The 26,407-nt window shown below is 38.0% G+C and overlaps 1 protein-coding gene across 8 annotated transcripts in view; it reads right to left on the bottom strand.

Moving 5' to 3' along the window:
* HELZ (helicase with zinc finger) overlaps window positions 1–26,407 on the bottom strand; it is an 85,566-nt gene that overhangs the window by 41,048 nt on the left and 18,111 nt on the right. For 4 of the 8 annotated variants that reach the window (XM_030962236.1, XM_030962239.1, XM_030962244.1 and 1 more), the window contains 11 exons: window positions 25,428–25,464; window positions 21,940–22,064; window positions 19,758–19,814; window positions 18,882–18,930; window positions 18,395–18,473; window positions 15,177–15,375; window positions 14,024–14,131; window positions 13,427–13,724; window positions 9,576–9,843; window positions 4,762–5,095; window positions 848–978 (listed from right to left, as the gene is read on the bottom strand). In XM_030962236.1, coding sequence (XP_030818096.1) covers window positions 848–978; window positions 4,762–5,095; window positions 9,576–9,843; window positions 13,427–13,724; window positions 14,024–14,131; window positions 15,177–15,375; window positions 18,395–18,473; window positions 18,882–18,930; window positions 19,758–19,814; window positions 21,940–22,064; window positions 25,428–25,464 — 1,685 coding nt within the window. The remainder of the gene's footprint in view (window positions 1–847; window positions 979–4,761; window positions 5,096–9,575; window positions 9,844–13,426; window positions 13,725–14,023; window positions 14,132–15,176; window positions 15,376–18,394; window positions 18,474–18,881; window positions 18,931–19,757; window positions 19,815–21,939; window positions 22,065–25,427; window positions 25,465–26,407) is intronic. The other 4 variants (XM_030962238.1, XM_030962240.1, XM_030962243.1 and 1 more) reach the window with 2 other exon arrangements.

The following is a 26,407-nucleotide window of genomic DNA, read 5'->3' as shown; positions in this document are numbered from 1 at the left end:
ATACTCACTGTCTCAGCTCTCTGACAGATTGCTTTCCTTTCAATGCCTGGGCTATCTCCTGACTTCTCCTGCATCACAATCACACTCCTAATTCTCACCTTCAGGACCCCACAGGACTCCTCCCAGGCTGTGCAGACAGTCAGTTGCACATTCCTCTCATTTCCCTGCTCTCCAAGCACAGAAAGCTCATGCCACTTTTACCAAGAGCAAGAATACTGACCATATTCCCTGAGCCACACAGCCTCACATTTCTCCTCCCTAAGCTTCCTCTTCCAGACAAACTATTTTCACTGCATCAGCCTTAAGTTTCTTTAGAAGTATTTATATAACACAGGGGTTTATCATTTCATGAAGGAAACCGTGAGATGTGTATAGAAAGAATCTCTGGGCTGCTTCTTCAGGAGTCATTGCCACACCTTCCATAGCCACAGTCTCTGGGATATGTCCAGATCTGGGCTCCCTGCAGCTCAGCAAGTACTGATGGACCAGCCCCTGGAACCAGGACTCTGCACACTGGGGACACTCCTGGAACTGGCACTGCCATTCCTATAAAGTGCAATGTTTTCAGAGGAGGATGGCAGCACAGAAATTAACAGCAGCAGGTTTGTTTTCTGCACCCACAGTACAACTGTGATGCCTCCAAACCCAGGGAAAACCCCTCAGTGTGTTCTGGCCCTGGAGGATCATTCCTCTTGTTTTATTCAGCAGTTTCCCTCCCTCCTCGGAACCCCTCAGCACTAATGAGGAGCATGGCTTGTTTCCTGTTCAGGACAGATTTCAGCCATCTGCTCTGAGAAATTCAGAGCTGCATCCCCACCCAAGCTTTGATTTCAAAGTGTCTGTGTACCTGTTGGGACTCCAGGGTATGGTGGGAGTCATGCTGACATCTGGAAACAAAATGCTGTTGTCCTTAATCCTGTCCAAGGCATAATGCATTTCACAGAGGGGCAACCGGTTCAACTGGAACTGAAGCTCAACCTGCACAACAAACCAAGGAACAGAGAGGTGAAGAAAAAGGATTCATTCATTAGACTTTGCTGTGCATGATACATTTTTATCTTCCTGCACACCACTGGCTCTCAGAAGAAAAGAGCAAACAGCATTCAATCCAAAGATCTGTGATAAAATTAACTTGGGTTTTTTGTTGTTGTTTAGAATCAAAGATAAATACAGCACTTTCTCTAATTTAATTTTGTTGTTTGACTTTTAAGATTAGATTCCAGTGTACTTTCAGAAAAAAATTAAAGAGAAAGCATTCTTGGAATTTTTTTTTAATACAAAAAATAGTCCTGAAAAATATTATTGTCCTAAAACATTGTTTCTACAAATGTAGGCTTTCATCTCTTATTGTAAGAACAACCTCAAGAAAATGTCAGGCCAGAAATTTTACATACTAACAGATGATATAAATCAGCAAAGATAAACTCCAAACATTATTTCTAGCCAAACACTCTGGAATAGCATCACTTGTCATTTTTGTTCAATTATTAGGACTCTCCAAAAGTTAATTTCTAACAATTAGCTGCTTACCAATACATTCTTAGTTTTGTTCTCTCAATTACAGGTGTTTCAGTGCTAGTAAATAAAAGATATTGCCAACATAAATTCTGGTGCAAAGCCAGAAACATCACACAGAGCACTTAACATTCCTGATTCAATTCAGAATGGAACAATGGATACTGAAAGTAGGTGACACATACACACACACTGAAAGGGTAAAGAGAAAAGTACATTCTAAATTTGAACAAGGGATAAAAGCAGCTCCTGGGGAAATTATTCATAAAAACAGTTCACTCAGATTATCATTTACACAGATTTAAATTTGCAGTAATTAATCTCTCCAGAAACAAATGAATCTGATCACAGTATTATGCCACAGAACTCCACGTTCACAACAGAAGCCTTTAGACAAAATTTGACACAGATCCGCACTAATAAAAACCTGCATAAAAACACCAAAAGCTGCTGAAGAACTTCAAGAGACTAATACACATTTTAGGTTTATTTCCAAAGCACTGCTGTCACTATATAGTTATGTAATTACTGTGCTACCAATCTAATAAGCATTTTTGATTAAATAGGAGTAAATAAGTCTCTTTCTGAGATTTACAATGAGTGTGAACACGTTACCAACAGCAGCCACACCACTGCAACCTGTCTGGAAAAGTACCCCTCCCGTCATTTACCTGGAAATACCAATTATTTAACAATTTCTATGGGCATCTGTAATGAGAGATTCCAGAACCACTTGCCAGAAGCTGGTTCTGTCCTAACAAACAGGAGATGAGAAGAACAGACACAGAGCAAAAATGAGCTGAACCTGGTCCATCAGCAGCACCCCAGCTGAAGGCGCAGCCCCTGGGTCACCCCAGAGAAAACCCATGGGGGTGGAAGTCATTCCAAAGGTACCCCCATGCCCACAGCAACAACCTGGCCTCAGATCTATTGATTTCCTCCTCTAGCACTCACTGATCTGATGTTAGCCCATTCTTACTTAATCACACTTAAATCTCACGGTAATTAGTGCTACCAACCAGAAAGTTCAACAAACACAAAGCAATACTAGAATATATTTTTACAATTATCTTTTTTGACAACTTATATAAAAATCTTAATAAGCCCTTGACAGTTAAAAAGGAAGGACAGAAAGAAGGAAAAGAAAAGTGATCACTTCTCTTTCAAAGCCATATAAACTCCTCTCAGGAACCTTCTCCTACAGAGGAGAAATCCCCATAGAGAGGAATAATTTATTCTTCTAGATTTAACTACTTGTTGTACCTGCACTCCTTTATCTGCCCACAAAGCCCCTTTCCCACCACAGGGATCACTCTGGTGTACCAGTAATGCTTACTACTTGCAGATCATCTCCTTCAAAAGGCTTTGTAAATTAGCATTTTCTTTTTTGTACTCTTACTTCAGTATTACAGCATTCATATCATTATGTAGCATGTAAAATCAACACTAGCTTTGCTGTAAATAAACAATGTTTGCTTGTATCCCTGCAGAGTGTAGCCATTAACTTTCCATCTCTGGCAGATATAGAGACATTAAATATTCATCTTGACTACCACATTCTACAGCAAGATGTACAACCATAAGTCTGAAGACAAGGGCAGCAACAAATCTGACAGCGTTAAGCGTGGAGCTCACAGAGGTGTTTGGAGCTGCTAAGGAAAATTTTTTTTTAATAGGACACGTGAAAATTCAAGAATTCTTTTTCCACCCAGTGCAATTAGTGCCACCCAGCCCCATTCTGCACACAGGGCTGGCACAACTCAGCAGGGACAGCACAGCTCATCCTGCCCATGGGCACCCGGAGCTCCTCCCCAGCCCTGTCCTACCCATCCCTCCCCAGCACTGATTTGTCCCCCAAGCACAACCTGCAGATGTCTGGCAAAGACTGCAACTCAAATGGCAATGCTCCCAAACTCCTGGTTTGATCCATCCAAGGAAAACATCCTTGCCCAGGCAGCCCCAAGGCTGACAGAAAACCATACAACCTAACAAGGGTAATTTAAATGCAGAAAAGCTGTGATGCTCATCTGGGTGACACTTTAACAGCCCCTTCTGGGAGTCCAAGCAAGGTGCCTGGCATTAAAAACCTCCTATTATCTACCTGCATTCACCACTTTCTTAACAGCTTGGGATTTGTTTTGCTTTTAATGCTGCTTGGATGGAATCAAATAGTTCTATTTGCTGTTGCAGAGTACTGAATGAGGCCATCTGGGAAGGAGAGGCAAGTAACCTGCTTTAATATACATTCCATAATCAGAAATCAGTGGGAAAGCAAATTACTCCATTGCCAGGTTCACAGAGCAGGACAGAGAACAGAGGAACCACTCCAAAAATAAAAGAGTGGCAGCAGCCACGGTGCTTTAAAGTTCACTCCACTCCACCTTTATGAATGGTTTACCTGATAAAAGCAGAATTGTGTATTTATTATAGTTGAGCCAGAACAGCAGGTAAACAAGGCACCACCAAGTTTCTGAGACTAATTATAAGGAAAAGAAAAAGGAAAGAAACTACCCAACTTATCCAAAATCCACAGAAATCAAAGCAGTTTTATCAGTGTTTAAGAATCACATAGGGAATAATACCAACTCTACTGAAGAGAGCAGCAAAACCTCCAGCACCTTTAACAAAAACGCTGCACATCCAAATTACAACCTCCACAGTTCTAAACTGAGGATTCCTTTCCAAAATTTCAGTTAATAATAATAATTAAAAATTCCTCATAATTAAAATTCATTCAAATATAGGTATTGCTTGAAGAATCTGACCACCAGTTCAGTGGTACACATATAAAGTACTAAATGATTTTACAAACAACTTTAGGACCCAATTTCTAATGCAGAATAGATCTGCTGCCTCGGGCCAAAATTATTAAGACACTCAAGGAAAAATTAGCCAGTTCCTGAAGCCCCAGCTCATTTTGCATTCCAGTCAAGTTTCAAATACAATCAATTAGTAAGTTTAATTATTGTTTTAAGAAAACAAACACAAAACCAAGAGCTCAGAATGACATAAATCTTCCCAGACCAATTATCCATGTTAAATTAAGACATTAAGATTCTTGCATATGTTTCCCCAAAACAAAACAAACGGGATGAGATAAACCTTGGGTGAAAATGCATTCATTCCAGGCAATTCCAGTGACCTTAATCTGAGGTTATTTCTGTTTGGTAAGCAGATCAGTCAAGGAGGCAAAACAAACAGAAGGCAAAGAGTTCTGACAGCACAACCACCCCCAGGCAGACCTACCTGCATTTCACAATCTGCCCGAAGATTCAGCTCCTCACAGCATTCCCTGGATACCCTCAAGAAGATATAATCCTTTGTTTTCTCCTCAATAGCTGCTTCATAAACCTTCTCTTTGGTTCCTTGGGTCTGTGCTGACTTTTCTTTAGTGACAGGCAATAAATAAACAGCATTGACTTTGGTCATCACCAGCCGTCCAGCCAAAGTGTCTTCAGAGAGGGTCTCAGTGAGCTTAAAGCGGCCAAAAAGTTGTCCATTTTGGGCATATTTTGCACCTCCAGAAACACCAGTGAGCATGAAGCTTGCTACAATCTGCAATTGCACTTTTATGTTGAACCTAAGTGAGAAAGCATCGAGTCAGTGCACAAAAATGCTCTCAGATTCTGAAATTTCAGGCGTTCAGAGTGAAGATGGACTTCATTAATTAATTTTTAAGTACAGACAAGTACAGTCAAACTGGCCCTTTGTAAGTATGCAGCTATCAAATATCCACACTTTTTCCTTTGACTGTAGCCTATAAAGTACATATTTAAAACAATCAACATCTATGAAGTTTAAAAAAAGAACCCTCACAAGAGAGAAACAAATACCAGATACCAATAAAAGCCTAGAGTGAATGAAATACATGTCCCAAAGCACTAAAATTTCTATTTAAACAGTCTGTAATCTTATGGTAGGTATGCAGGAGGAGACAAGCAGGCAAAGAACAGAGCAAGATTGCTATTTATCCCATGTGCCTCTTCCAGGCTGCACACCAAAGAGGGCAATCTCCATCTTAAAAAGTAAATGGTATTATACCTATAATTCAGAGGGATTGATCAAAATGCCTTCAAACAAATCAGATTGTAGGCATTAAAGTGATATAATTTTATTTGAACTGAGGGAATGGCAACACAGGCTCAGCCCTATAAACCATCTATCCACAGAATTCCTATCAGCAGCAGCTTCCTCCTGTAATCAGAGATGTAACAAATTCATCCTTTGCAGTTATCATTTTCCAGAAGTCACATGCACAACACGTTAAAGTGACTTATTAGCACACTTTATTGACCTCTCACCAATAAAAAGTAATCTCTTCCTAGTGTGTTGGGGTCTTTAAAACAGATTGCTTCAACTTGTTTTTAAAAAGAACAATGGGGGAAAAAAGTCTGCTAGTAGAGTAACAATATTCAGTTCTTTTCTCATCAGCAACTTTTTCCTAAATTTGCAACAAATTACAGAAAAAAAGTAAAACCCATTCAAATGAAATAAAACCTCTTGGAAAAATACATTCTCTTCTTATAATACTTTTCATACTTACATTGGTTTTATTTGATCTGTTCTTCTTATAATTTCTATTTTAACCCAATAAACTGATACTTGCTCAGTTAAGCCCTGCAGTATCAATAATCATAAGCTTCTAACAATAAAATCCAACATTTTAGCTTGGTAATTAAACATCTACCAAACCAATCAGATGTATTTTTTCAGAACTGCCAAACCACGAATCTTGCACAAAAACTGCAAGTTTGCCCCCATGTGGTAACAGCTCCTTCTTTACAGAATATGGGCATTGTCAGATCTGAATTTCCCAGTCCTCCACTCTCCAAAATCAAGGAAAATTTTCTTACCTAACAAGGATCTGTTTGGTTATCACCGACCACAGAGGTTACTGCTATAGTGAAAAATTCACCCAATCCTTCCCATTTCCACACATACCAATAAAAACCCCATAAGAAAAAGACAAGTTTTCTTCTATTGAAGTGCTGCACTATTCCAAAGCAGCTATCAGCAAGTCAGCCACATCTGAAACAGAACTCCCAGCTTCTTGTTAAAACACTATATAAAACATTTAACTGAGTAACAAGGGCTGGGAATTCTTACTGAGATACAATCATTTGCTATTGTGAATTTCTTTTGTTGAAACTTCCCTAAAGTTGATCCCTATGCTGCTGAATATGTATCAGCTGAAATTCAGATCCACAAAAACGTGCTGCAAAACAATTTTATTATTTTATTTTTTCTGAGACAAGGCACAGGTTAGTGTTTTCATAAATGACTGAACTGCATCTGCTGTGCTAAAGGGAATCTCAAGTTGAGATTATCAAGCAATTTCCATTGAGCAAGCTGACACCTTCTGGCAAACTACAAAACTACAAAATCATCTCAGGATTTGATTTTTAAAAATCAGAAGTTGCTTCTTTCATCCACTTCTCATCCTTGTTTTGCAGGGTTAGACAAAATAAGTTTTTCAGTCAGGTTTATCAAAAAATCAAAATATTTTATTTCCTCCTAAGCACTATAAATGCCAGACTACCTGCAGTGTTCATGAAGAAAACCTGTAGTTCATATTTAAAACCACAGAATAATTAAGAAGAATGACTTCATAAATCATTAATCGTCCAGTACCAATGCAAACAACAAATTCCCCAAAGGCAAACAAACCCATCCAGGCCAAAGCCCCAGGTGCCACTTTGCAAGAGCCCATTCAGCACATTTGCTCTGACACTGACACCTGCAGGGCTCAGGGTGTGCAGTGGGACACCTGCCTGGGGAGGGATCAGTGGAACACACAGTAATGACAAAAGCAAATTTATTTTCCATCAGAGCCAGTAGCTGACGTGTTCACAGCCTTGAGGAGAAATCTGCTCTGTAATTCTGGGAGCATGGAAGGAGCTGTCTGTCACCTCACACCCTTTACTGTTCACACAAGAAAATGTTCTAGTCACTCCAAGAAGTATATATTGCTTTTCTTTCAATATACAAGAGAAAAAGGAAGAGTTTTTAAACCATGAACAGATATTTAGACTCTCCAAAACCCAACTACTATCAAGATTGGAACATTGCTTTGGTTTTCCTCAAAAACAGTGTGTTTGCACTTGGAAATTCAACAGCAGTGACTCCCTTATTATTCTATTTTGTGATACTCTTGTGGAATAACTTGTATAAATGTCTCTTGAAATATTTAAATAAACACAATTTTACAGTAAAGTTCTCTGAGACTGTCCAGACCTCCCTTAAAACTGATTCAAGATATCACTGAGACCCTGCAACTTTCACCCAATACTGTCCAGCTCCACCAGGTGATTCCACACAAAGTCTGAACCAGCACCTTCCTAGAAAGTGAGAAACCATCAACATTCTTCAAAGCCAAAGATCCACTTCACTCTGACACTGGTGTTACTCCAGTGCTGTCAGAAGACCACGCTGCCAATCCTCCTCCTTTTACAACGTACATTCACAAACCCTTGAAAGTGCAACAGCTCATCAACACTGTCACTGTGGCACCACTTCAGAGGTGTTACAACCCACTTGCATCTGGATTTCTCAGCCATTTCCAGGCTTGCAGCCCTGACACTTCACTAGAGAATACCAAGTGTGTGATCTTAGCCACAGAGGAGTGGAAATGTCTGCTGGTTTCAGCCTTCTTGCAATAAAGTGGGTCAGCTACAAGATCAAAAGAATGTTTGTCAACAACACTAACAAAACAGAAGATTTCAAGAACATTATTAACTTACTTTTAAACTTAATCAAGTAATAAATTACTGCTGCACCAAACAGTCAAAAGGGGAAGCATTATGTACAGGATACACTTATTTTTCTTTCATTTCTCCAGGTTTGCTGCTCTTTGGTTTCCTATGAGGCATGAGAGTGTAACTCCCAAGGTAAAAATTCTATCAGTAAAAATACTGCTCATGTTTTCATGGTATTTCATAATATTTACTTTAAATCCACTTTTATTTCAAAAGGTCTAAGAAGAGCCAACTTGTTTATAAATATGTATGATGGAGGATATTTCTGTAAGCTGGAAACAATGTTCAAGCATGATTGCTCCATGTGTTAGACTCCAGCTCAAGAGCACAGTGCAGCAGTGATATAAGATAAGAAACAGCTCAAATACTGCCCTTCAGCTGAGATTTAAAAAAGAAATTGAACCATTTTTCTGCTTTAAAAGCAATGGAAATACAACTATTCACAGTATTTTCTTTCTATGTTCTAGAGGGTTGGTTCAACTGAACTTCTGTAGCACCAGGAATGGTTCTTCATCTTAAAAAAGACTTCCTGATTTGGAACTTCAAGTAATTGATAAAACTAAATATGCTACCCAATTAGGCTACAATGATGTTGTATCTTTTAGACTTTCCATTCTGAGTAGTAACAAAACTCTAAAACTCTTTAGCACTCCATGAATACAGGGAAGATTTTTGACTACAAATATTAAACTACAAAAAAAAAAGTCCACATAAAGGTCTGTAAATGTGAATTTCACGTCTTTTACCTAAATCCCTATTTTTCAAGCATCTACACCAGCTGGGTAATTTGTACCTAACACCTAAAGACACAACCAACCAAACAATGTATATTATATGCCTTTTATTAGGAACTTTTATTCAGAAGCTAGGTATCAACCTATTTAGGAAATAAATAAAGCCAGCTGCCACACCATCACAAGATCAGTCTGATCCACCCACAATTCAACCCTTTTTACAAAGATTTTATATGTTCCTTTGCTATAACCTACTTTCACACAGAACAAAAATATAACTATAATTAATATGTTTTTGTATAGACAGACAATAAACTAGAAATAAAAATAATTAACAAAACCACATCCAACAGCTGCTTAGTGCCTGCAACTGTAAGCACAGACTGATACAGACTGTTTGTTTTCAGTGAATTAGCAGGAATTTACATTTAAGTGCTAGTGACCTTTTCCAAATATTATTGTTCCAGACTCATTCAGGTTCAGTTCAAAGAAACAGGAAGCCTCAGTATGTTAATGAAAAAAGCTGTCACCCTGATTTTAATAGGAATATTTTTATAAAGGAATCACTTACTTGCTAACTTCCTTATACTGTGCTATCTCCTCAATGTACAGGAGGTCATGGAGCCGTGACTGATAGTTGGTCTTGGTCAATGATTTGTCCAGGACAGATTGTGTGAACAGCTGGTCAGCAGACAGAGGGATTTGGTATCTGGTGAGAAGGCTCTTCTCCAGTTCAGTAGTTTCATTAGGCTCAAACTCCACAATGGTCTTGGAGGTGGAATCCCAACGCTTGGCTGTGGTCAGGAGCTGTTGCCGTGCGTGCATCAGGTATTCAAGGTCTGCATGGACAGAGCAGGGAAGGGGAGCTTTGTTTTTACAAACCCCAGCTGGTTTAGCTTTATTTCCAAAAAAAACCCAATCAAACACAACCCACTAGTAAAACCAATCCCCTCAGAGATACCTAAACACAGGCAGAGTCTCCTCTGCCCACAACACCTTTAGGAAGTTGGTATTTACTATCTCTACTTTTCAGGTGTGCACAGAGAGCAAGCAGGCTCTCCAAGAGTATCAGAAAATAAAACATTCTATAGATAGCAATTGGAATTAATAAAGACAAAAAACCACTTTTACTTGAACAGCTTTCAAGGACTTGGCACTGCAATACACTTTAAAACCCAACTGCAACATCCCCTCATTTCAAAATCATTAACTAGTGTGGAACCCTACAATGTATATTACAAAATTTAGAAGGTCATAAAAACAAGTTGATAAATCAGCTGGTAAGGAATCATTGCATTTGCAACACTGTGAAAGCCTTTAAAAAGTTCTACAGTCCCCTAGTCTGTGTGTGGTGCAGTTACATAAAGTAGCTAAAGCTACTTTACTAAGAAAACTTGGGAAATGTAACCTAACATGATATAAAATTAGAAAATTCAAAGGAAATTATTTTTTCAGCTTCATCCTTTCAAAGGAAACTAATTTTTCAGCTACTATTAATTTCAGGGAGCACATAACTTAGATAAGAAACAGAAGACCAAGCACTTGTCTACAGCCCCCTAGAATATATCCATTAAAACCACAAAACCACTATGACAACAGTGAATCAGTTAACAGAATTGCAGTTAAATTGCAGAGCTGAAAATATTTGGCATTTCTAGTCAAGCTATGCTATCTTAATGTATAATCTCTGAGTAAGATTTAACATAGGTATCCAGGATATCACACCAACGCTGAAAATGTGCAAAAAAGACATTTTCAAATTCAAATTAAATGCTTAACATCATCTTGACTGTCTTTAGTCTAAATAAGAAAAAACCCCAACATTTTAGCAAAAGAAATCTCTGTTCAGCTTGACTCTGACTACAGGAATATGGCTTATCTTACTCACTGATCTCATGTGTTCACTAAGAAGACACATTTAAATATATCCCTCAAGCCTGAACCATATCAGTAGCCACAGTTGTACAGCAAGAAAAAGTCCAAGTTTGTGTGGTTTATGTGTCTGAAATAACATCACCATAAATGAAGCTTTCTCTGCTACAAATCACACCTCAGATCCCAAAAGCTCAGTAATTATGCTGGGACTGACTCCTTGCTTGCTGGAACAACAGCCATTTAATTCCCAGCACTGGAGAGGCTTTCCCTGGAAGCCTGACATAAACAGCTCCTGGCACAGATTGCACACACAGTGACACTTTCTTAAAGAGCAGTTAGTACATAATCAGTGCACAGAAAACTTCCTACAGCTCCCTTCTTCTGCTCTAAATAAAGATTTCAGCATGCAGAATGGAGGCTCCTCCATTAAAATATTTTAATGTTGACCTTTCATTCCTGCCTAAACATCTCGACAGGGCCCTGAATTACATGCAAACATAGAGACCTCAGGCATCTTTCTGTTAGAAAAGCATTTCCACAAGATCTCAATTCATATATACCAAAAAGTAAAAGAAATTATGGAATTGGACATAGATCCAATGTAGTTATCCCTTTCCCACACCTCTTACACACACAGCAAAAAGCCCAAGATTCTGTAGTTAGAATTATCTGTAAAGCTCTTAGCACTTTTTCCATTTGAAATAAGTATTAGTGGTGACCTGTCTGAAGACTTCAGTGTCCCTGTGCACACAGACAGAAAACAAGTGAAGGAAACAGCAGCACCTGATGCTGGGGGCTGCTACCTCCGCCTCACCCATCACCTCCATGTGGAATTTAGCTGGCTCTTCCTGGGATCCTGGGGTTAGGACCTGGTATAAGGTCCCAGACACCTTATTGATTTGACAGGAACTCTGATTCTGCAATTAACTCATGGCTTGGTTCCCTTGATCTTGCCCAGGTTTACAAGGCAAGGACTGCTCTCCAAAGGCCCAGTGGCTTAGGAGATCTGTGATCACCCACGTGCTCCATGGAGATCTGTGATCACCTACGTGCTCCATGGAGATCTGTGATCACCCACGTGCTCCATGGAGATCTGCGATCACCCACATGCTCCATGGAGATCTGTGATTACCCACATGCTCCATGGAGATCTGTGATCACCCACAGGCTCCATGGAGATCTGTGATCACCCATGTGCTCCATGGAGATCTATGATTACCCACGTGCTCCATGGAGATCTGTGATCACCCACGTGCTCCATGGAGATCTGTGATCACCCACAGGCTCCATGGAGATCTGTGATCACCCATGGCTCCATGGAGATCTGTGATCACCCACGTGCTCCATGGAGATCTGTGATCACCCACATGCTCCATGGAGATCTGTGATTACCCATGTGCTCCATGGAGATCATGGAAGAGCTCCCACTCCCTGGCGGTGCCATCTCTGCTCCCAGAGATGTTACACCATGCTCTGCCCCCCTGCTCCTGCCTACAGGCACTTGAGGCATCTCAAAAGATCATGATCTTTGGTATTTGCTATTTACAGCTTTGTTCCATGAATGCTGCAAATGTTAATCTGTTACACGGAAATCAAGGCCAGGAATAGAAAACTGCTGCTCAGCTTCATCTTTTTTCCTTCCTTTTCCCTTTTCTTCTTCTTTCTGCTTAAATCCCAGTGCTACAATTCTGTTTCATTGGTGTTTTTATCTCTCAAATTTTCATTAAAAATTAAAATCCTGTATCCCACCCAATGGCTTACTGCTGAGTGATATAGTGACCTATATTTAGCTCTCTTACACCATAAATCAAAGTGCTTCCTTCTTTTTTTGCACCTCTTCAAACATCTTTCCATTTTCTGACATTTTTCTCATATTGGAGTTATTTCAGGTTTGAACTGAGAGACACAGAGCAGTTTAAGAAACAGATTAAACACAGTAATTTGTAGCTGATTTCTTTACCTGAAAACACAAATACAGTTACATTTTCTTAACATTTTCAAAATTCATGTCAGCAGCAAATTATTGAGTTAAAAGCCTATACTCAGCCTCTTGCCTTTGACAAACCTAGTCATTACAAGAGAAGAAAAAAATACAAACCAACTTCTCGGATAGTCTGTTTTAATTGCTGTTTTATTACCCTGTGTATTCTTATACAGAAACACTTCATATCTCTAATGACCTTTTCTGACATATTTAATGTCTTCATCAATATAAGAATGTTTATAAAAACATAAACATGTTTTTATAAAGGCAGAACTTCCAGTGCTGCACTCAGAAACACAGCAAACTAGAAATTCCCAGCATTTTAATCATACTTAGGAGCCCTATCCTGACACAAAGCAAGTCATATTCCAATTATCTGCCTGATTTGCACTCTCTGAAGCTTTTGCCCACTATTTCTATTCATACCTATGAAGAACACAACATACAACACAAAGCATTCATGAGCAGCTGATAGAGATGCTGTTCTGCCCAAAACTGAAAAGGAAAGAGACGGCATGAAAGATCTCCACTATTAAAAAAAAAATAACGTTTTAGTACATTACCTTCAGTGGAAGCAGCATCAATCATCACTCGTTGCATGAGGACTGGTTCTAATCCAAAGTCAAACACCACAGTTTGGCGAAAAGTCCCAAAGATTTCTGTGTTAAAGGCTATACTGACTTTGTATATATAGTGATCTATTCCATTCTGGACCATCTTTCCTCCTATCCATTCCTGACAGTTTTCTGGAACTTCTTGTGATACCTGGGTAGTGCTGTCTCCAGCAGATATTGCAACGATACTAAAGTGGGGTCTATGGGCATCATAAAGCAATGCCACTCGGTACAGCATTCTTGCAGGCTGCAAAAGAAATGCAAAGGCTGAAAGACTGAAATCATTCCAGGAATATCTTCATTTGCAATCAGATTAAAAGGGTTAATAAGAACTATCAGTTCTCAGGGCAGTTACAGGTCCTGCCTGATTTCCAGAAATCTGGGCAGTTGATACATAATCACCAGATCTGCTCGGAAAAAAGAGAGAGAAGGGATGGTGCTAGGAAGTTTCTCTATTTTAAGGAAGATGCAACTGAAATCTTAATTGCAAAAGGTTATGGGTAGCATTCTAGTTATTACTAACTTTCAAAAAATAAGTAGTCCTACCTTACATGTGAGAGCAAATGTCCATGTCTGGTGAGACTTTTTGGTGGTGACAGTTACTGAGAGCTCGGGATTATGTTCTACTCTCACTCCTTCTACACATTCACTAAGCTAGATTTTAAAAAAAGGAAGATAACATTAAACTTCTACACACAGTATCAAGACACAAACATTCAGGAAAAGATAGCATTTTGTTTAATAGAAAGAGGAAAGAATGGCTTCCCAGATTGTGCAGGATTGATGCAAGTCCCACTCAGGAATTAATGTAAATATGTGCTAATGCAGAGAGACAAGCTAAATCTACCAGACCACACTGTGTAAGTGAAGAATAGAACCATTTAGGGACAATTAACCACAAGACTTGATTTTCAATAAACAACTTAATTGTAAATGTCTAAAGCAGAATAGAATTTCGTTTGGAAAAAAAGATCTGTGATACAGTGGGGCCGAGAAGATCTCAGATCCCACTGACATCAATGAGACTATTGAGAAAACATGAAAAAATAATCAGGCTTTCTATTCATCAATGCATTTTGCTAAAGTCCATTTTTCTCAGATTTTAATCAACAATAGATAGACCAAAAACTCCTTAGGGTCAGTGGTAAGTACAGTTGGCTGAATGCTACAAAAAATGTTCTTTCTAATTCCAATGAGCTGCTAACTTTGATCATATCCATATCCCACACTCCTTGCTACACAAACACTTCTGAATATTTGGGGGATTGGCTGCTCCTCATACCAGGGCCTGCAGCTGCAGGCAGAGAAAACGAGCTACATGCAATTAAGAGCATTCCCCACTAAGAGTTAGAGTAAGAGCTAGAGTCAGAATATTCCTCACGAACCAGTGAAACCTTTAGCACTTATTCCCCAGTTTAAGAAGTTCTGCCATCTAGTCAGGGAACAGGAACAATACCCATGAGACTCGTTGACCCATCCTACACTGGGAATAGTGAATATGCAAAATAAAAGAACTGTGATTAACCCACAAATCAGCCTAAGTCTCTTTGCAAAAAGACCCAGGGCAGGGTGGAAAGGGGAGCAAATTGGTTGGACAATTTCTTGGTGAGGAGTGATTTGACCAGCTCTGATAGGGCCAAAACCAGGCTCATGTTAGTTTTAACTCTGATCACATAGAGAAGCAGGATATTTTCCTTACCACTTTCTCAGGAGACAAGGAATTCATCCATTTCTCAATGAGGGTTTCCATGTAACTGCCTGAGCACTGCTTGTTCTCCTTCTGCTGTTTCAAGCGGATGAGGCGGGAAGCGTAGCGTTTCTGCCATTCTGTCAGCTCCTCCTGGGAATGTGCTGAAGTACACTGGGCACCATACCTGCAGATCCCTTGCTCTAAAAATCTACATAAAATAGGAAAATCATTATGCCTTGAATTAAAAAAAAAAAATCACAATTTTACTTGTAAAACCAGAAGGAGTTTTTAAGTTTCCCTCACGGAACTAAAGGCAGTTTAGTCCACATGAATTACTTTGGAAATATATATATATATTTATACAGCATTGCAAAGCCCAGGAAAATATATAAAATTTCTTCCTAGAAATATAGGGGGATGGAAGTCTTAAGAAATTTCCAGCTTTAAAGAAAACAGAGTCAAGTGTTTGTACAGCAATTAACACAAGGAGATCACAGAGCATCCCTGAAATGACTAGGCACTGTATTAATATGCACAAAGCCCCCTGTTAATCAAGGGCAAAGGAAAGATGTAGCATAATTTCTTCCAGTGATTACATTATTAGCTGATAAATACTCAATCAGAAGTTTTTCCTGGAGCAACAGTGACATCACATGGTCCCTTCTACTAAATACAGCTCCACAGAAACCTCTAGGAAAAGGTTTAATCTTCCTCTTTGGAAAGGGTGTATTAGTGTAAAAGGATCTATTCTTGCAGACACTAAGAATTTCTTAAAGAAATACATTTTCCACTTAGTGGCATGTGCTGATGCATCGAATTAATGCTATTCCAAAGGCCTGTATACAATTGAAGCATTCTAGTTCTCAGAATTTACTACAAGTCTGGGCAAATGCCTGTATAATTTGAGGATTATTTTTATAATTTAACTTTGCATTAAAATTATAAAGCACAAGGCAGTATCTGCAGCTCCATCATTCTTCAAAACTGAAGCACTTAAAAAAATTGGTGACAAAATGAAAATTAAATAGGGGGAGAGATTTAAGTTCTGAAGCTACCAGGAAAGCACTGGTTATACAGAATAAAATTTGGCCAGGAGACTGCTATGTTTGTTTGTTTGTTTTGCAAAAGGAGACTATAAAAATTAATGCAAACATCACATTTTTTTTATTTCCACAGTACATATGTTATATAATGCAAATTAAACTGTGAACTTTGAGCTGTGAGACAAAGCCAAGCCACCCCTGACTGTGACACTGAAAACCTTGCAGCACAAGTACCTGCATATCTAGGTCACACTTGTATCAGTGGCTCTAATTTGATTTAGCATACACTTTTCCTTTAAGAAATGTACTTGAAATTTTGCATGCCCGAATTGTAAACAAAATCAACATGATATATAACATGTCACTAAAGGCCTTCTCAAGCTATGATTCTTAATATATTTGAAATTAAAATGTTTTTTCTTGGCAGTCAGTTTCAGTATTCTGTCAATTTTCCAATTCACCACTGCATTAGAATGCTAAAGTACAATTATGAATTTGACTTCCTAAAGTAAATGGAGCACAACCATAAAAAATTGCTGACCTGGTCTTATAACCTACACAGCAGATTTAAAATCAAGTGAGCTTCCTTTTCATTATTTAACAGGAAAGCATATTACTCTAAAATTTGTCATCATTATTTAGGTTTTCCAAGATCCTATTGTTCATATTTTTAACACTTTTTTTTCCCTCAATTTTACTTTCTTATTTAATACCTCCTGCAATTCCATAGCTTCATTATCTAGAATAAATATTCTGCACTCCTACTGCTTTCTGGTACAGGGGAAAAATAAACCAGACCTTCAAAATTTCATATTCAGTACCTGCAACTGCCTCCTCCTAAGGAACTACAGCCTTCAGTCCCTGGTCAGAATAATGCTGTTCACAGGGAATTGCTGAGCAAGGCACAATCCTTCTTACTGGAAGGGTTAACAGTGAGCCTACAGCTCATTACAGCTTCAATGGAAAAATGTTTCAGAGCAATGGTTGGACACATGGGAGAGATGTTACTCAACAAAAGATCACCACAAGCTAAAAACTGTAAATATCTGCTTTTTTTTAATTGCTGAATAAGCACCAGACATGATTAAGAGTCAAGAAGAGTTGCCAAGATTTAGCATCTCTAGAAAATCATGCCAAAAGTAGCTCAAAATCAGCAGTTCAGTCATGCCATTTAAAAAGCAGGTCAGAGCTTTTGAAAATAATTTGCATTAGTTACATAAATGGCAGAATCAAATGCATAATGATGGTTCCTCCCTATATATATTAATACAGTTTTATGTAAAGCAATGACAATTAACAACACAAAGTATAGACAATATTGACCAGATGACTGGAAAAGACAAGGAGAAACACCAATACAAGCCATTGGATCTTCTCTGTGTATTTGACTTTATGCAAAAGGGAAAATAATGAGATCTGAAGGAAATTCTGGGTTTTTTATCTGAAGATAAAGTCCATCTACCAACAAAGTTCATTTATCAGAAGACAGCACTGAAACCTGACTGTGCTTCAGTCGGCTTACACTGCTGCCTGGGGAACATTTCACACCTCTGAAATCACCCAAATCAGAAAAGAAGGGGATAAAGACAGATGCTGACCTGTCACTAGAAAAATGCCCCTCAAACCACTGTATTATGAAAACTGAGTTAGTGATTCCATTCCATAAACTGAAGTGCTGCTGGATAAACTGACCCTTCCAAAAACCTGTGAACAGGTCAACTCCTGTTCTAACAAGCACCTCCACTTTCTTGGCCTTTTCATCATTCTGTCAGCAGGTGAATGAAAGAGGAACCATTCTGCTCCTTTGGAGGGAGTTAAGCAAAGAGCTTTTACAGAGTGTGTGCTTCTCACTGCTTTACCTTTTACAGAGTGTGTATTCCTCTCTGCTTTACCTTTTACAGAGTGTGTATTCCTCACTGCTTTACCTTTTACAGTGTGCATCCCTCACTGCTTTACCTTTTACAGTGTGCATTCCTCACTGCTCTTATAACAGAATGTGCATCCCTCACTGCCCTTACCTTTTACAGAGCGTAAAATCCTCACTGCTCTTATTACGGAGTGTGTATCCCTCACTGCTCTTACCTTTTACAAAGTGTGTATTCCTCACTGCCCTTACCTTTTACAGAGCATGTATTTCTCACTGCTCCTACCTTTTACACAGTGCAAAATCCTCACTGCTCTTACCTTTTACAAAGTGTGTATTCCTCACTGCTGGTGACGCCCCTGGGAGGGGGGCGGAAGTGCCAACCATCCCGTGACCCTGCTGGGACAGAACCGTGGTTATTTCCCAATTCTCAGTTTTCCAGTCAGACAGCAACTGCTCAGGGGTCCACATCTCTGAGCATCAACCCAAGCTGTATCTGAACACAAGCAAAATTAACCCCTCCCCCCAAAATGATTTACAATGCATGACAAGCTCATTTAGAGCAACGGTGGTGAAGGTGGATTTCAAACCACCAGCAGAACTCAGCAGGCTCAGATACAGCCCTCTGGTCAATAAACAGAAACTTCTGCCTCCAAATTCAGTCAACACTGAGATAATTCTACCTCACTGGGGCTCATCACAACAGGCAAGCCCCTTTTTTGCTTTTTGCCTAAAATGCAGTGCTGAGCATTCAGCAGGATCCAAGTCTTCTTAGGAAATTATGTACCTTAAAATTGAGTTACATACCTTCTTCTAAATCTTCTACATGATATCCTGAGGGTACTTTACCAGCTGCCTACAATTATATAAAAAAGTCCACAGTTACAAAGGAACACAAAACAATTTCATCAACAAGAACTGCTATCCAAATGGGTTTTAGAAAAATTATTACAAAAACATCAATCATAAGTTGAAATTATTTCCAGTCACAAACTCTGCTGATAACAGGGATTCTGGTAATAACAGGAATTCTGACAGGAACACCGAGTCAACTGGTTAGAAGAAAATTTAAAGATTTTTACAATACCAAATTCCACCCTGAGATCAACTTAACACGGACTGCAGTGAATTTCTGAAACACCAAAAACTAAACTACATTGATAAGACTTTCAGCTTTCAATCTACAACAAAAATAAAGCTCAAATAAATAACTAAGCATGAGAAAAAAAAAGAGAGGGGACAATTTAATCAGCAGACATGAGTTTGACCTCAAGTACAAAAAAAAAAAAAAAGGAGGAAAAAAAAAAGGTGGTTAAGAAGGTATTTATAATCTTTAAAAATTTCTGAAGTCATGTTTATTACTTCAGACTAATTTCCAACAGAGAAAAATGTGATAGATAAATAAATAAATACTGCAGATCTAAATGCTTGGAATTCTTTCTACTTGCTACTTCAGGAATCAACAACCTATTAGCATTATTTTTTATTTTCTCATCCATCGTGCAAGACTGTGATGAAGAGTTCCTGAAGAGGCTGGTGAGTAAAGACCAACACAGCACAAACAAAAAATTTTTGAACCAGCCTGTTCCCAGTGAGCCTGGATCTCCTGGGACACATGGGCAGCAGCCCTTCAGCTGCTTCAGGTACTGCTCATTATTTTCCCAATAATATCCTCATCATTACCTCTGTTTCAGCAAGAAGTGTTTTCAGTCGTGTGAGATCTTTAGTTACCATCCCGTTCTGGGGGCAGAAAGAATATTAATTATTGAACATAAAAACCTTCATTATTGCATTAAACCACAGCAACCAAGTTCATTTCCCCCTCAACACAAGAGAAATAAAAATGAATTTGACTTACAGCACCAGTTTTAAATGATACTAAATAAAACTGGGTAAACATTGTGATGAAAAAGGGAATTCTACACTGGCCAAACCAACACTAGACTTACAGCAAGTATCAATACAGGACAATTCAGGAAAGCACCATATTAAGAAGAACTTGAGGAAAAAAATATAGCATGGTTACTGCAACACTTCAGCTCTGAAGAATTATTATAATAATCTTTCACTGCTGTTGCAGTGATGGATTCATTTCTTTTTAAGGATCTACTTTACAGATCACTAATTTCTGCAGCTCCATAACTCTTCCTGCTCTAATGTAGACTGTGTAATTTTTGGAGTTTTCCCTCAAAAGCAAAGATTAGCCATGTGACTAACTGATAGTCAAGTGCAACTGAAGTGAAAATCTTCCAAAACTGAATTTATGTGAAATACATAGGTATTTGTAACAATTTCACACTCTCATAAGTCAAAACTTTGATTAAAGGAACCCAAACCTGTGGGGTTTATTTCAATAATCTCTTGCAGAAATTTAATTAAGTACTACTACATTTATTAGACTTCTCCACATTCAGACTGTGCTACAAGGAGAAATTACTCCTTGCTGAAAACTTACACACTTAACAATCCTCACACTTAGGCTTTTTCCAAAATGATTTTTCACTTTTTCAGCAGAAGGCTGAAAATTGAACTTGTTGAGCTTAAATGTAATAGAGCAAAAAAACATTACCAAGAATCATTCTCTTTAGCCACTGGGGAGGAAACTGGATGGATTCCAACTCTTCAATAAATTCATTCCAAAACTTTGTTTCACGTCTTCTTTCAGACAATGGCACAGTCAGTAAATCAGCTGCTGATTTTAATATTCCTACTGAAAACAAGTGTGTCTAACAACCTAAAGCTTGTAAAAACCTCTCAAACCCTGCTTTGGGATGACACTCTGGAACTCTATACAAAGGCACCTTTATTTGCACAACAACAGCTCAAAACAAGGGCACTCCACATTCCCTGCAATAAGACTATTTTACTCATTTTTCCTGAAGGCAAGTTTCCTTCAACCTCACCAGGAATTTTTCAATGAAATGTTTTTTCATGAGAAAACAGCTAAACAAAGAAAAAAAACCCTCTCTTTATGTAAAAATAGCCAATGGCCGGGGGGAAGGGAATTCAGGATACAGACCAGACAGACAAACAGAACTCTCAAAAACAACCTACTGATTCAGTTCAGCAGGATCCAGTCTCAAGGTAAGAGGCTTTCCTGCAAGTTTCTGATGTCACACATTCCCCTCAGTCTGACTAAGCTATGAGCACGTTTCTGGGTGTATTAATTTCAGCAGTTCATGCTGATGAACTGCCTATTTAATCCAGACTACAGAAATTAAAAGGACACTTCTTTAGAGGCTTACATATGTCCCTGATTTCCCCATATAAACAGTCACATAGAAGTCTGAAGTTACTTACATGTCTGGGGTGAAAAGCATCTTTACAAGTTTTAACAGTTTAAGGGTAAAATAGAAGTTTTGAACTCAAACCTTTATCTTCATCTTGAAATGCAAAGCTTTTTTTCTTTTCCTGAAAAGCTTTTTATGCTGTCTTACATGTTGTCATGGGCCAGTTATTTAAAAGTCCAATCAATATTTTTCCTGCTTTAAATGGATAGAAATCCTGAAGTCCATACAAAATTGGGTCAGGTATAATTTAGAATAACCAAGGAAAAGTCTGAAATTTATATTACTCTTGTCAAACACACAAATACACAAATTTATTTTACGTTCCCTGAGGATTCAGGGCCAGCAATGAAAAAACTTTTCAAAATCACAACAACTCTGAAACACTGGTTATGCAACAACCTGGCATCCTGATGATACATGTGTGCCCATATATTTATCATTTCCACACAAACCATTTTTGTTGCAAGCTGCCAGTGAAACATATGTTCAGAAGTTTGTTATTAAACAGATTTTTTGCAAGAAGAAAATACAAAATTGTTTCTTTAAATGATGTAGATTGCAGCAAACCCACTTACCAGTGATTCCCCCATCAGTGATTTGGAAAGAACATTAGACACAATTTGCAGCTTCCCTTTGAGATGCATGCAGCAGAGCACTGCCCGGAGAGATCCATCGCCCTTGGCCAGCCCCTCTCCCAGCACTGCAACACAAATCAGCCACTATTACCCTCAGCACACCATCCATTTCAGTTATATATACAGTTTCCCTTCACCCTTAACAAGAAAACAAAGTCTGAAGCTCAGGTTAAATCCATGGCTTGTTGGATGTAAATTAAATATCATGGTGCTGTTGTCTAATATTAACTTGAAGCTTGTCTCCCACCAGCTCATAAATGTTGTACACGAGCTCAAAAAAGGTTGTCATGTTTACATGCTAAAATAGACATGAATTAAATATGGGAAGGGTAAACTCAAATATCTGACACAGACACAAAGGACCTCCTCTCACAGAAAGGGTAAAAAAGAAATAGCAACCAACAACCTCTCAGTAACACAAACATGCTCAGGAAGATCCATTCATGCTCACAAAACACATGCCCTGTCGTTTCCAAAAATAGCCAACCTCCTCATGGGCAATTCCTGCTCCTCTAAAAGGCCTTTTATTCACTTATGCTGCAAAGTGTGGCATATAGGAACGATTGTCTGAGCCCAGAAATTTACAGGCTCCCTGTAACAGAAAACTTTCTGAATGCTCCCTAGCACGGGACCAGCAGTGAGCAGTGCCAAACAGCCACTTGCTGAACACTTCCAGCATGGCCAGGATTTATTTCACCATACAGACGTGCTTCAGGCAAGCTGCAACAACAATCACACATGTTACCTGTCCAGAAAATGCAATGCCAGAGTGACTAAAAAGCTTAGCAAGCTAAGTGTGTGAATTGAAAAGAAGGCTGGACACTTGTTTAAAATTAAGGAATTATAGAATAACTGTTAATGCAAGCAATATCAACATCTGTGTTTATACTGCTACTCATGCAGATGCAAACAGCCCCTCTCAGTGCTAACAGGAATTTCCCATTCACCACAACTTCAGGATTACATTTTAGAATAATAAATCAAAACTCCTCACTCAACAGAAGTCCACGTTGTTAACAGAAATTGCATGAAAGACTCAATAAATAAATAGTCCCACAAAACATTTAAATAAAAACAACTAAGCATCTCTTCAAACTGCAATGGTAACTCAATCTGTTTTCATCAAGTGCCTCAAAGACTAGTCTGAATTCACCACTCTGATAGTACAGACCACACTGCTAAAAATAGAACTTACTTCCCAAATCAGAAGCAGAAGCACCAAAAATACCTTTAACATGTCTGACAGCTTGCTATTTTAATCTCAAAGATTAAATCTCCAATTAATAGATTCCATAGATATAAAGATATAAATCTCCAATTATTATATTTCATATCATTATCTGCATAATATCACCAAGCTAAAACATACAGTTGCACATAAAAAGTTGCAACACATTAAGCACTCTCTCTGGGAAAAGAGTTGTGGAGTAATTTAACAGATTTTAAGTTACCATCATTCCCTGTAACACTGCAAGCAGCATATAGAAGAACATGTAAAGAACTATAAAGAACACATATTTCTCCAGCTCTTCCAGAAAACACTGATCATTCAGGTTCAAATAAAACCATCACAGCTGTGCAACATGTCAAGTCTTGTAAAAAGGCAGAACAGCAGCTTGAATAAAGCTTTGCCCATTATAAAAAGTCTGTGAGTATCAAGGAGTGTGAGTATCAAGTAGTCCATGCTAAGGTAGTTTCTTCCTAACAACAATTCAAACATAAAACCAAAACTAAGACCTTCTGGAATCATAAATGCAGATACTCTAAATGTCACATGCTGGGCTACAATTGATAACCACACATCATGGAGAACCACAACCAAATCATTCATTCATATATTCATAAAAATATGATATATGTGTACATGTATGTATATATATAAACACATACACAACACTTTTACATACATACATAAATATGGCATTAGTAAGTTCAAAACTGTCCTCAGTTTTAGATCTGGGAAATAATATGTGCAGAATATGCTGACATGAATGAACTAAATTAACATAAATCTGGATGCTATTTCTTTGTTAACTAATATACATTTAAAGGCTGCTTTTTCTACTTAATTTTTAAAAAGAAAAGATACACATCAATGGTCCTATTCCACCCACTTCTATGCCTGTCCAGTGAGAGATGACAAGCAGTTACCATGACAGTTCCTTTGAGATGCTGACAACTGACACACACACCAAGAGAAGTTCCACAGATGAAAGTCACCCCTGTCCCCCATGACAAACCCATCAGAGCTCATTGATGAGAACACTGTTCATTAAAAACAGCATTCTCCCTCCCACCTCCTTTAACCATCATTCAGCTTTCCATATGTCTCTCACTTTTATTTGCCATCAGGAAAGACAATTCTGAAGTTAGAATATTACACCCTTATAGCACACATCAATAAGGTAAAAGAACTTTTTTTAAATTTCAGACTATTTCAAGAATGATACTGATTAAGCAACAATCAGACTTTTTTAAGATGTTAAATTTTAATTTTACACCTACAGAAAGCAAGTTTCTTTTTCTTAGTCATTTTCATGGACCTTCACAAGCAGCCTGCAGAGCCCCACAAATTCCCCAAACTATGATTTCACTATCAGCGAAGACAAGCACATTAAAACACCCCAAAACAATATAAAACCCACCAACCCAGAAAGGAACAATTTAAAGATTATCATTGCTAGCACAGGAATGTCAGAAGAGTAGATCACAGTCTGGCCAACAAAACTGTCACCTGAAAAAAATTCCTTTAACATTCAGGACTAGTTAAAGAATTAAAACCAGAAGGTGGGATCTACCCACCTTTACTTTACAAATCCAACTGATAAACTCTGCTCCAAAACTCTGCAAACCCAGTGAGTTCTCAGTGAATTTTGAATAATTTGCATTATAAATGAACAACAAAGGATTAGGAATTTTTGAAATTCCTTCAAAAATACCCAAACTGAACAAGGCAGTGACACATGAAAGGCTCAACTTCAATGTGACATAGGCACATTTGGAAGCTTTAACAAATGTGCATCATCTTGATTTTCTCTGAACTAAGTCCCAAATGCAAACCAAAATATCCACTATGTCCCTGGGAAAAAAGGCAGAACAATCAGCTGTCTTTGTTAGAATCCTGACATATCAACTCTTCCTACATTTGTGCACTAAAATAACTATTAGCCAAATAGCACCACTAAGCCAAAGATATGTATTTGAGTCCTGGTACTTGAGTAAGAGCTGAAAAATAGTGACATCTCTCTTTAAGGGGAAAAAAAAAGGGAAAAAAAAAAAGCAGAAAAAGTATTATAAAGCAACTACATAATTTTAAATACGGAAAAAACCACTGTTAGCAAACTAACAAATCTGGGCATCAGTTTTAAAAATTCAGACAACTGACTGCAATTCATAACACTATGTAATAAAAGAAGAAATAAGCATACCATGCCTACAGTCTTCATCTGCTTGCCCATACTTTTTCTGAAAGGTAAAACATGAAAAGTTTAAAAATAGCATTATTCCAGTTAGCATAAACAACTACATGCTTGAATTACAAGTTTTTAAAAACTTTTTAGAAACCATTACCTTGTCTTTTCCTGGGTAGAACATGTAAAGAACATAAGTCATATGTCAATTATAATAGAATTAATTCTTAGAATTAAGACTAATTTCTGACTTTTTCTCAAATTCTCAGCACGTGGACATTTTAAAAGAGAAGCCTGAATGGGCAAAGGTGTATGTGTTATATGTTTGTGGGTGGCTCACAATACCTAGGAAAAAATATAAAACTTAACTTTCAAGACACTGCTTGGTTTTTAATCTTGCACTAATATAGTAATGTTCAAATTTTAAGATATTATAATGTTATAAGATTTTATAATGTTCAAATTTTAAGATATTATTTTATTCTGTCTTTTCAGTAGTGATTTTAAAGATTACTTTGTTTAGTAAAACAAGAAGGAAAATTTGGAGTGTTTTCCTCTTTTAAGACTTTATGTATCTATGTAATTCAAGTCTTTAATGGGAAGGTTTTGATTTCAAGTGTTTTTCCAAAGTCCCTGCAGACTCACTCCAATACTATGATGAACATCCAAATAGGTGCCTCAGAGGATTTTCAAAGAGTGATGTCAGAAATGTATTAAATAATCCAAGCACCGATCTGCACATTGGCTTACAGAAATAATTTTGAGAGGTCAAGTCTGTGATAAGACAACTTCTATTAGAAAGTCCAACCTCACTTATTTGTGAATCTCTTCCGCTGAGGAGCTATAGGATAGGTCACTTTTTCATTAAAGAGGTTTCCCTTATTTTGCACACTGACTAGTCCAATTCAGCTATTTATTTAAAGAATGCTGAAAAATACTCCCTTCATCAGATGGGCAAGATTTGTCTTAAAGCTGCCCAGCAAGGTCTTGTGACTTGG

The sequence above is a fragment of the Camarhynchus parvulus genome, chromosome 18 (assembly GCF_901933205.1).
Source record: "Camarhynchus parvulus chromosome 18, STF_HiC, whole genome shotgun sequence".
Taxonomy (NCBI): Eukaryota; Metazoa; Chordata; class Aves; order Passeriformes; family Thraupidae; genus Camarhynchus; species Camarhynchus parvulus.
Note: the sequence above shows the minus strand (reverse complement) of the source record. Positions and strands in the feature narration are given on the sequence as shown.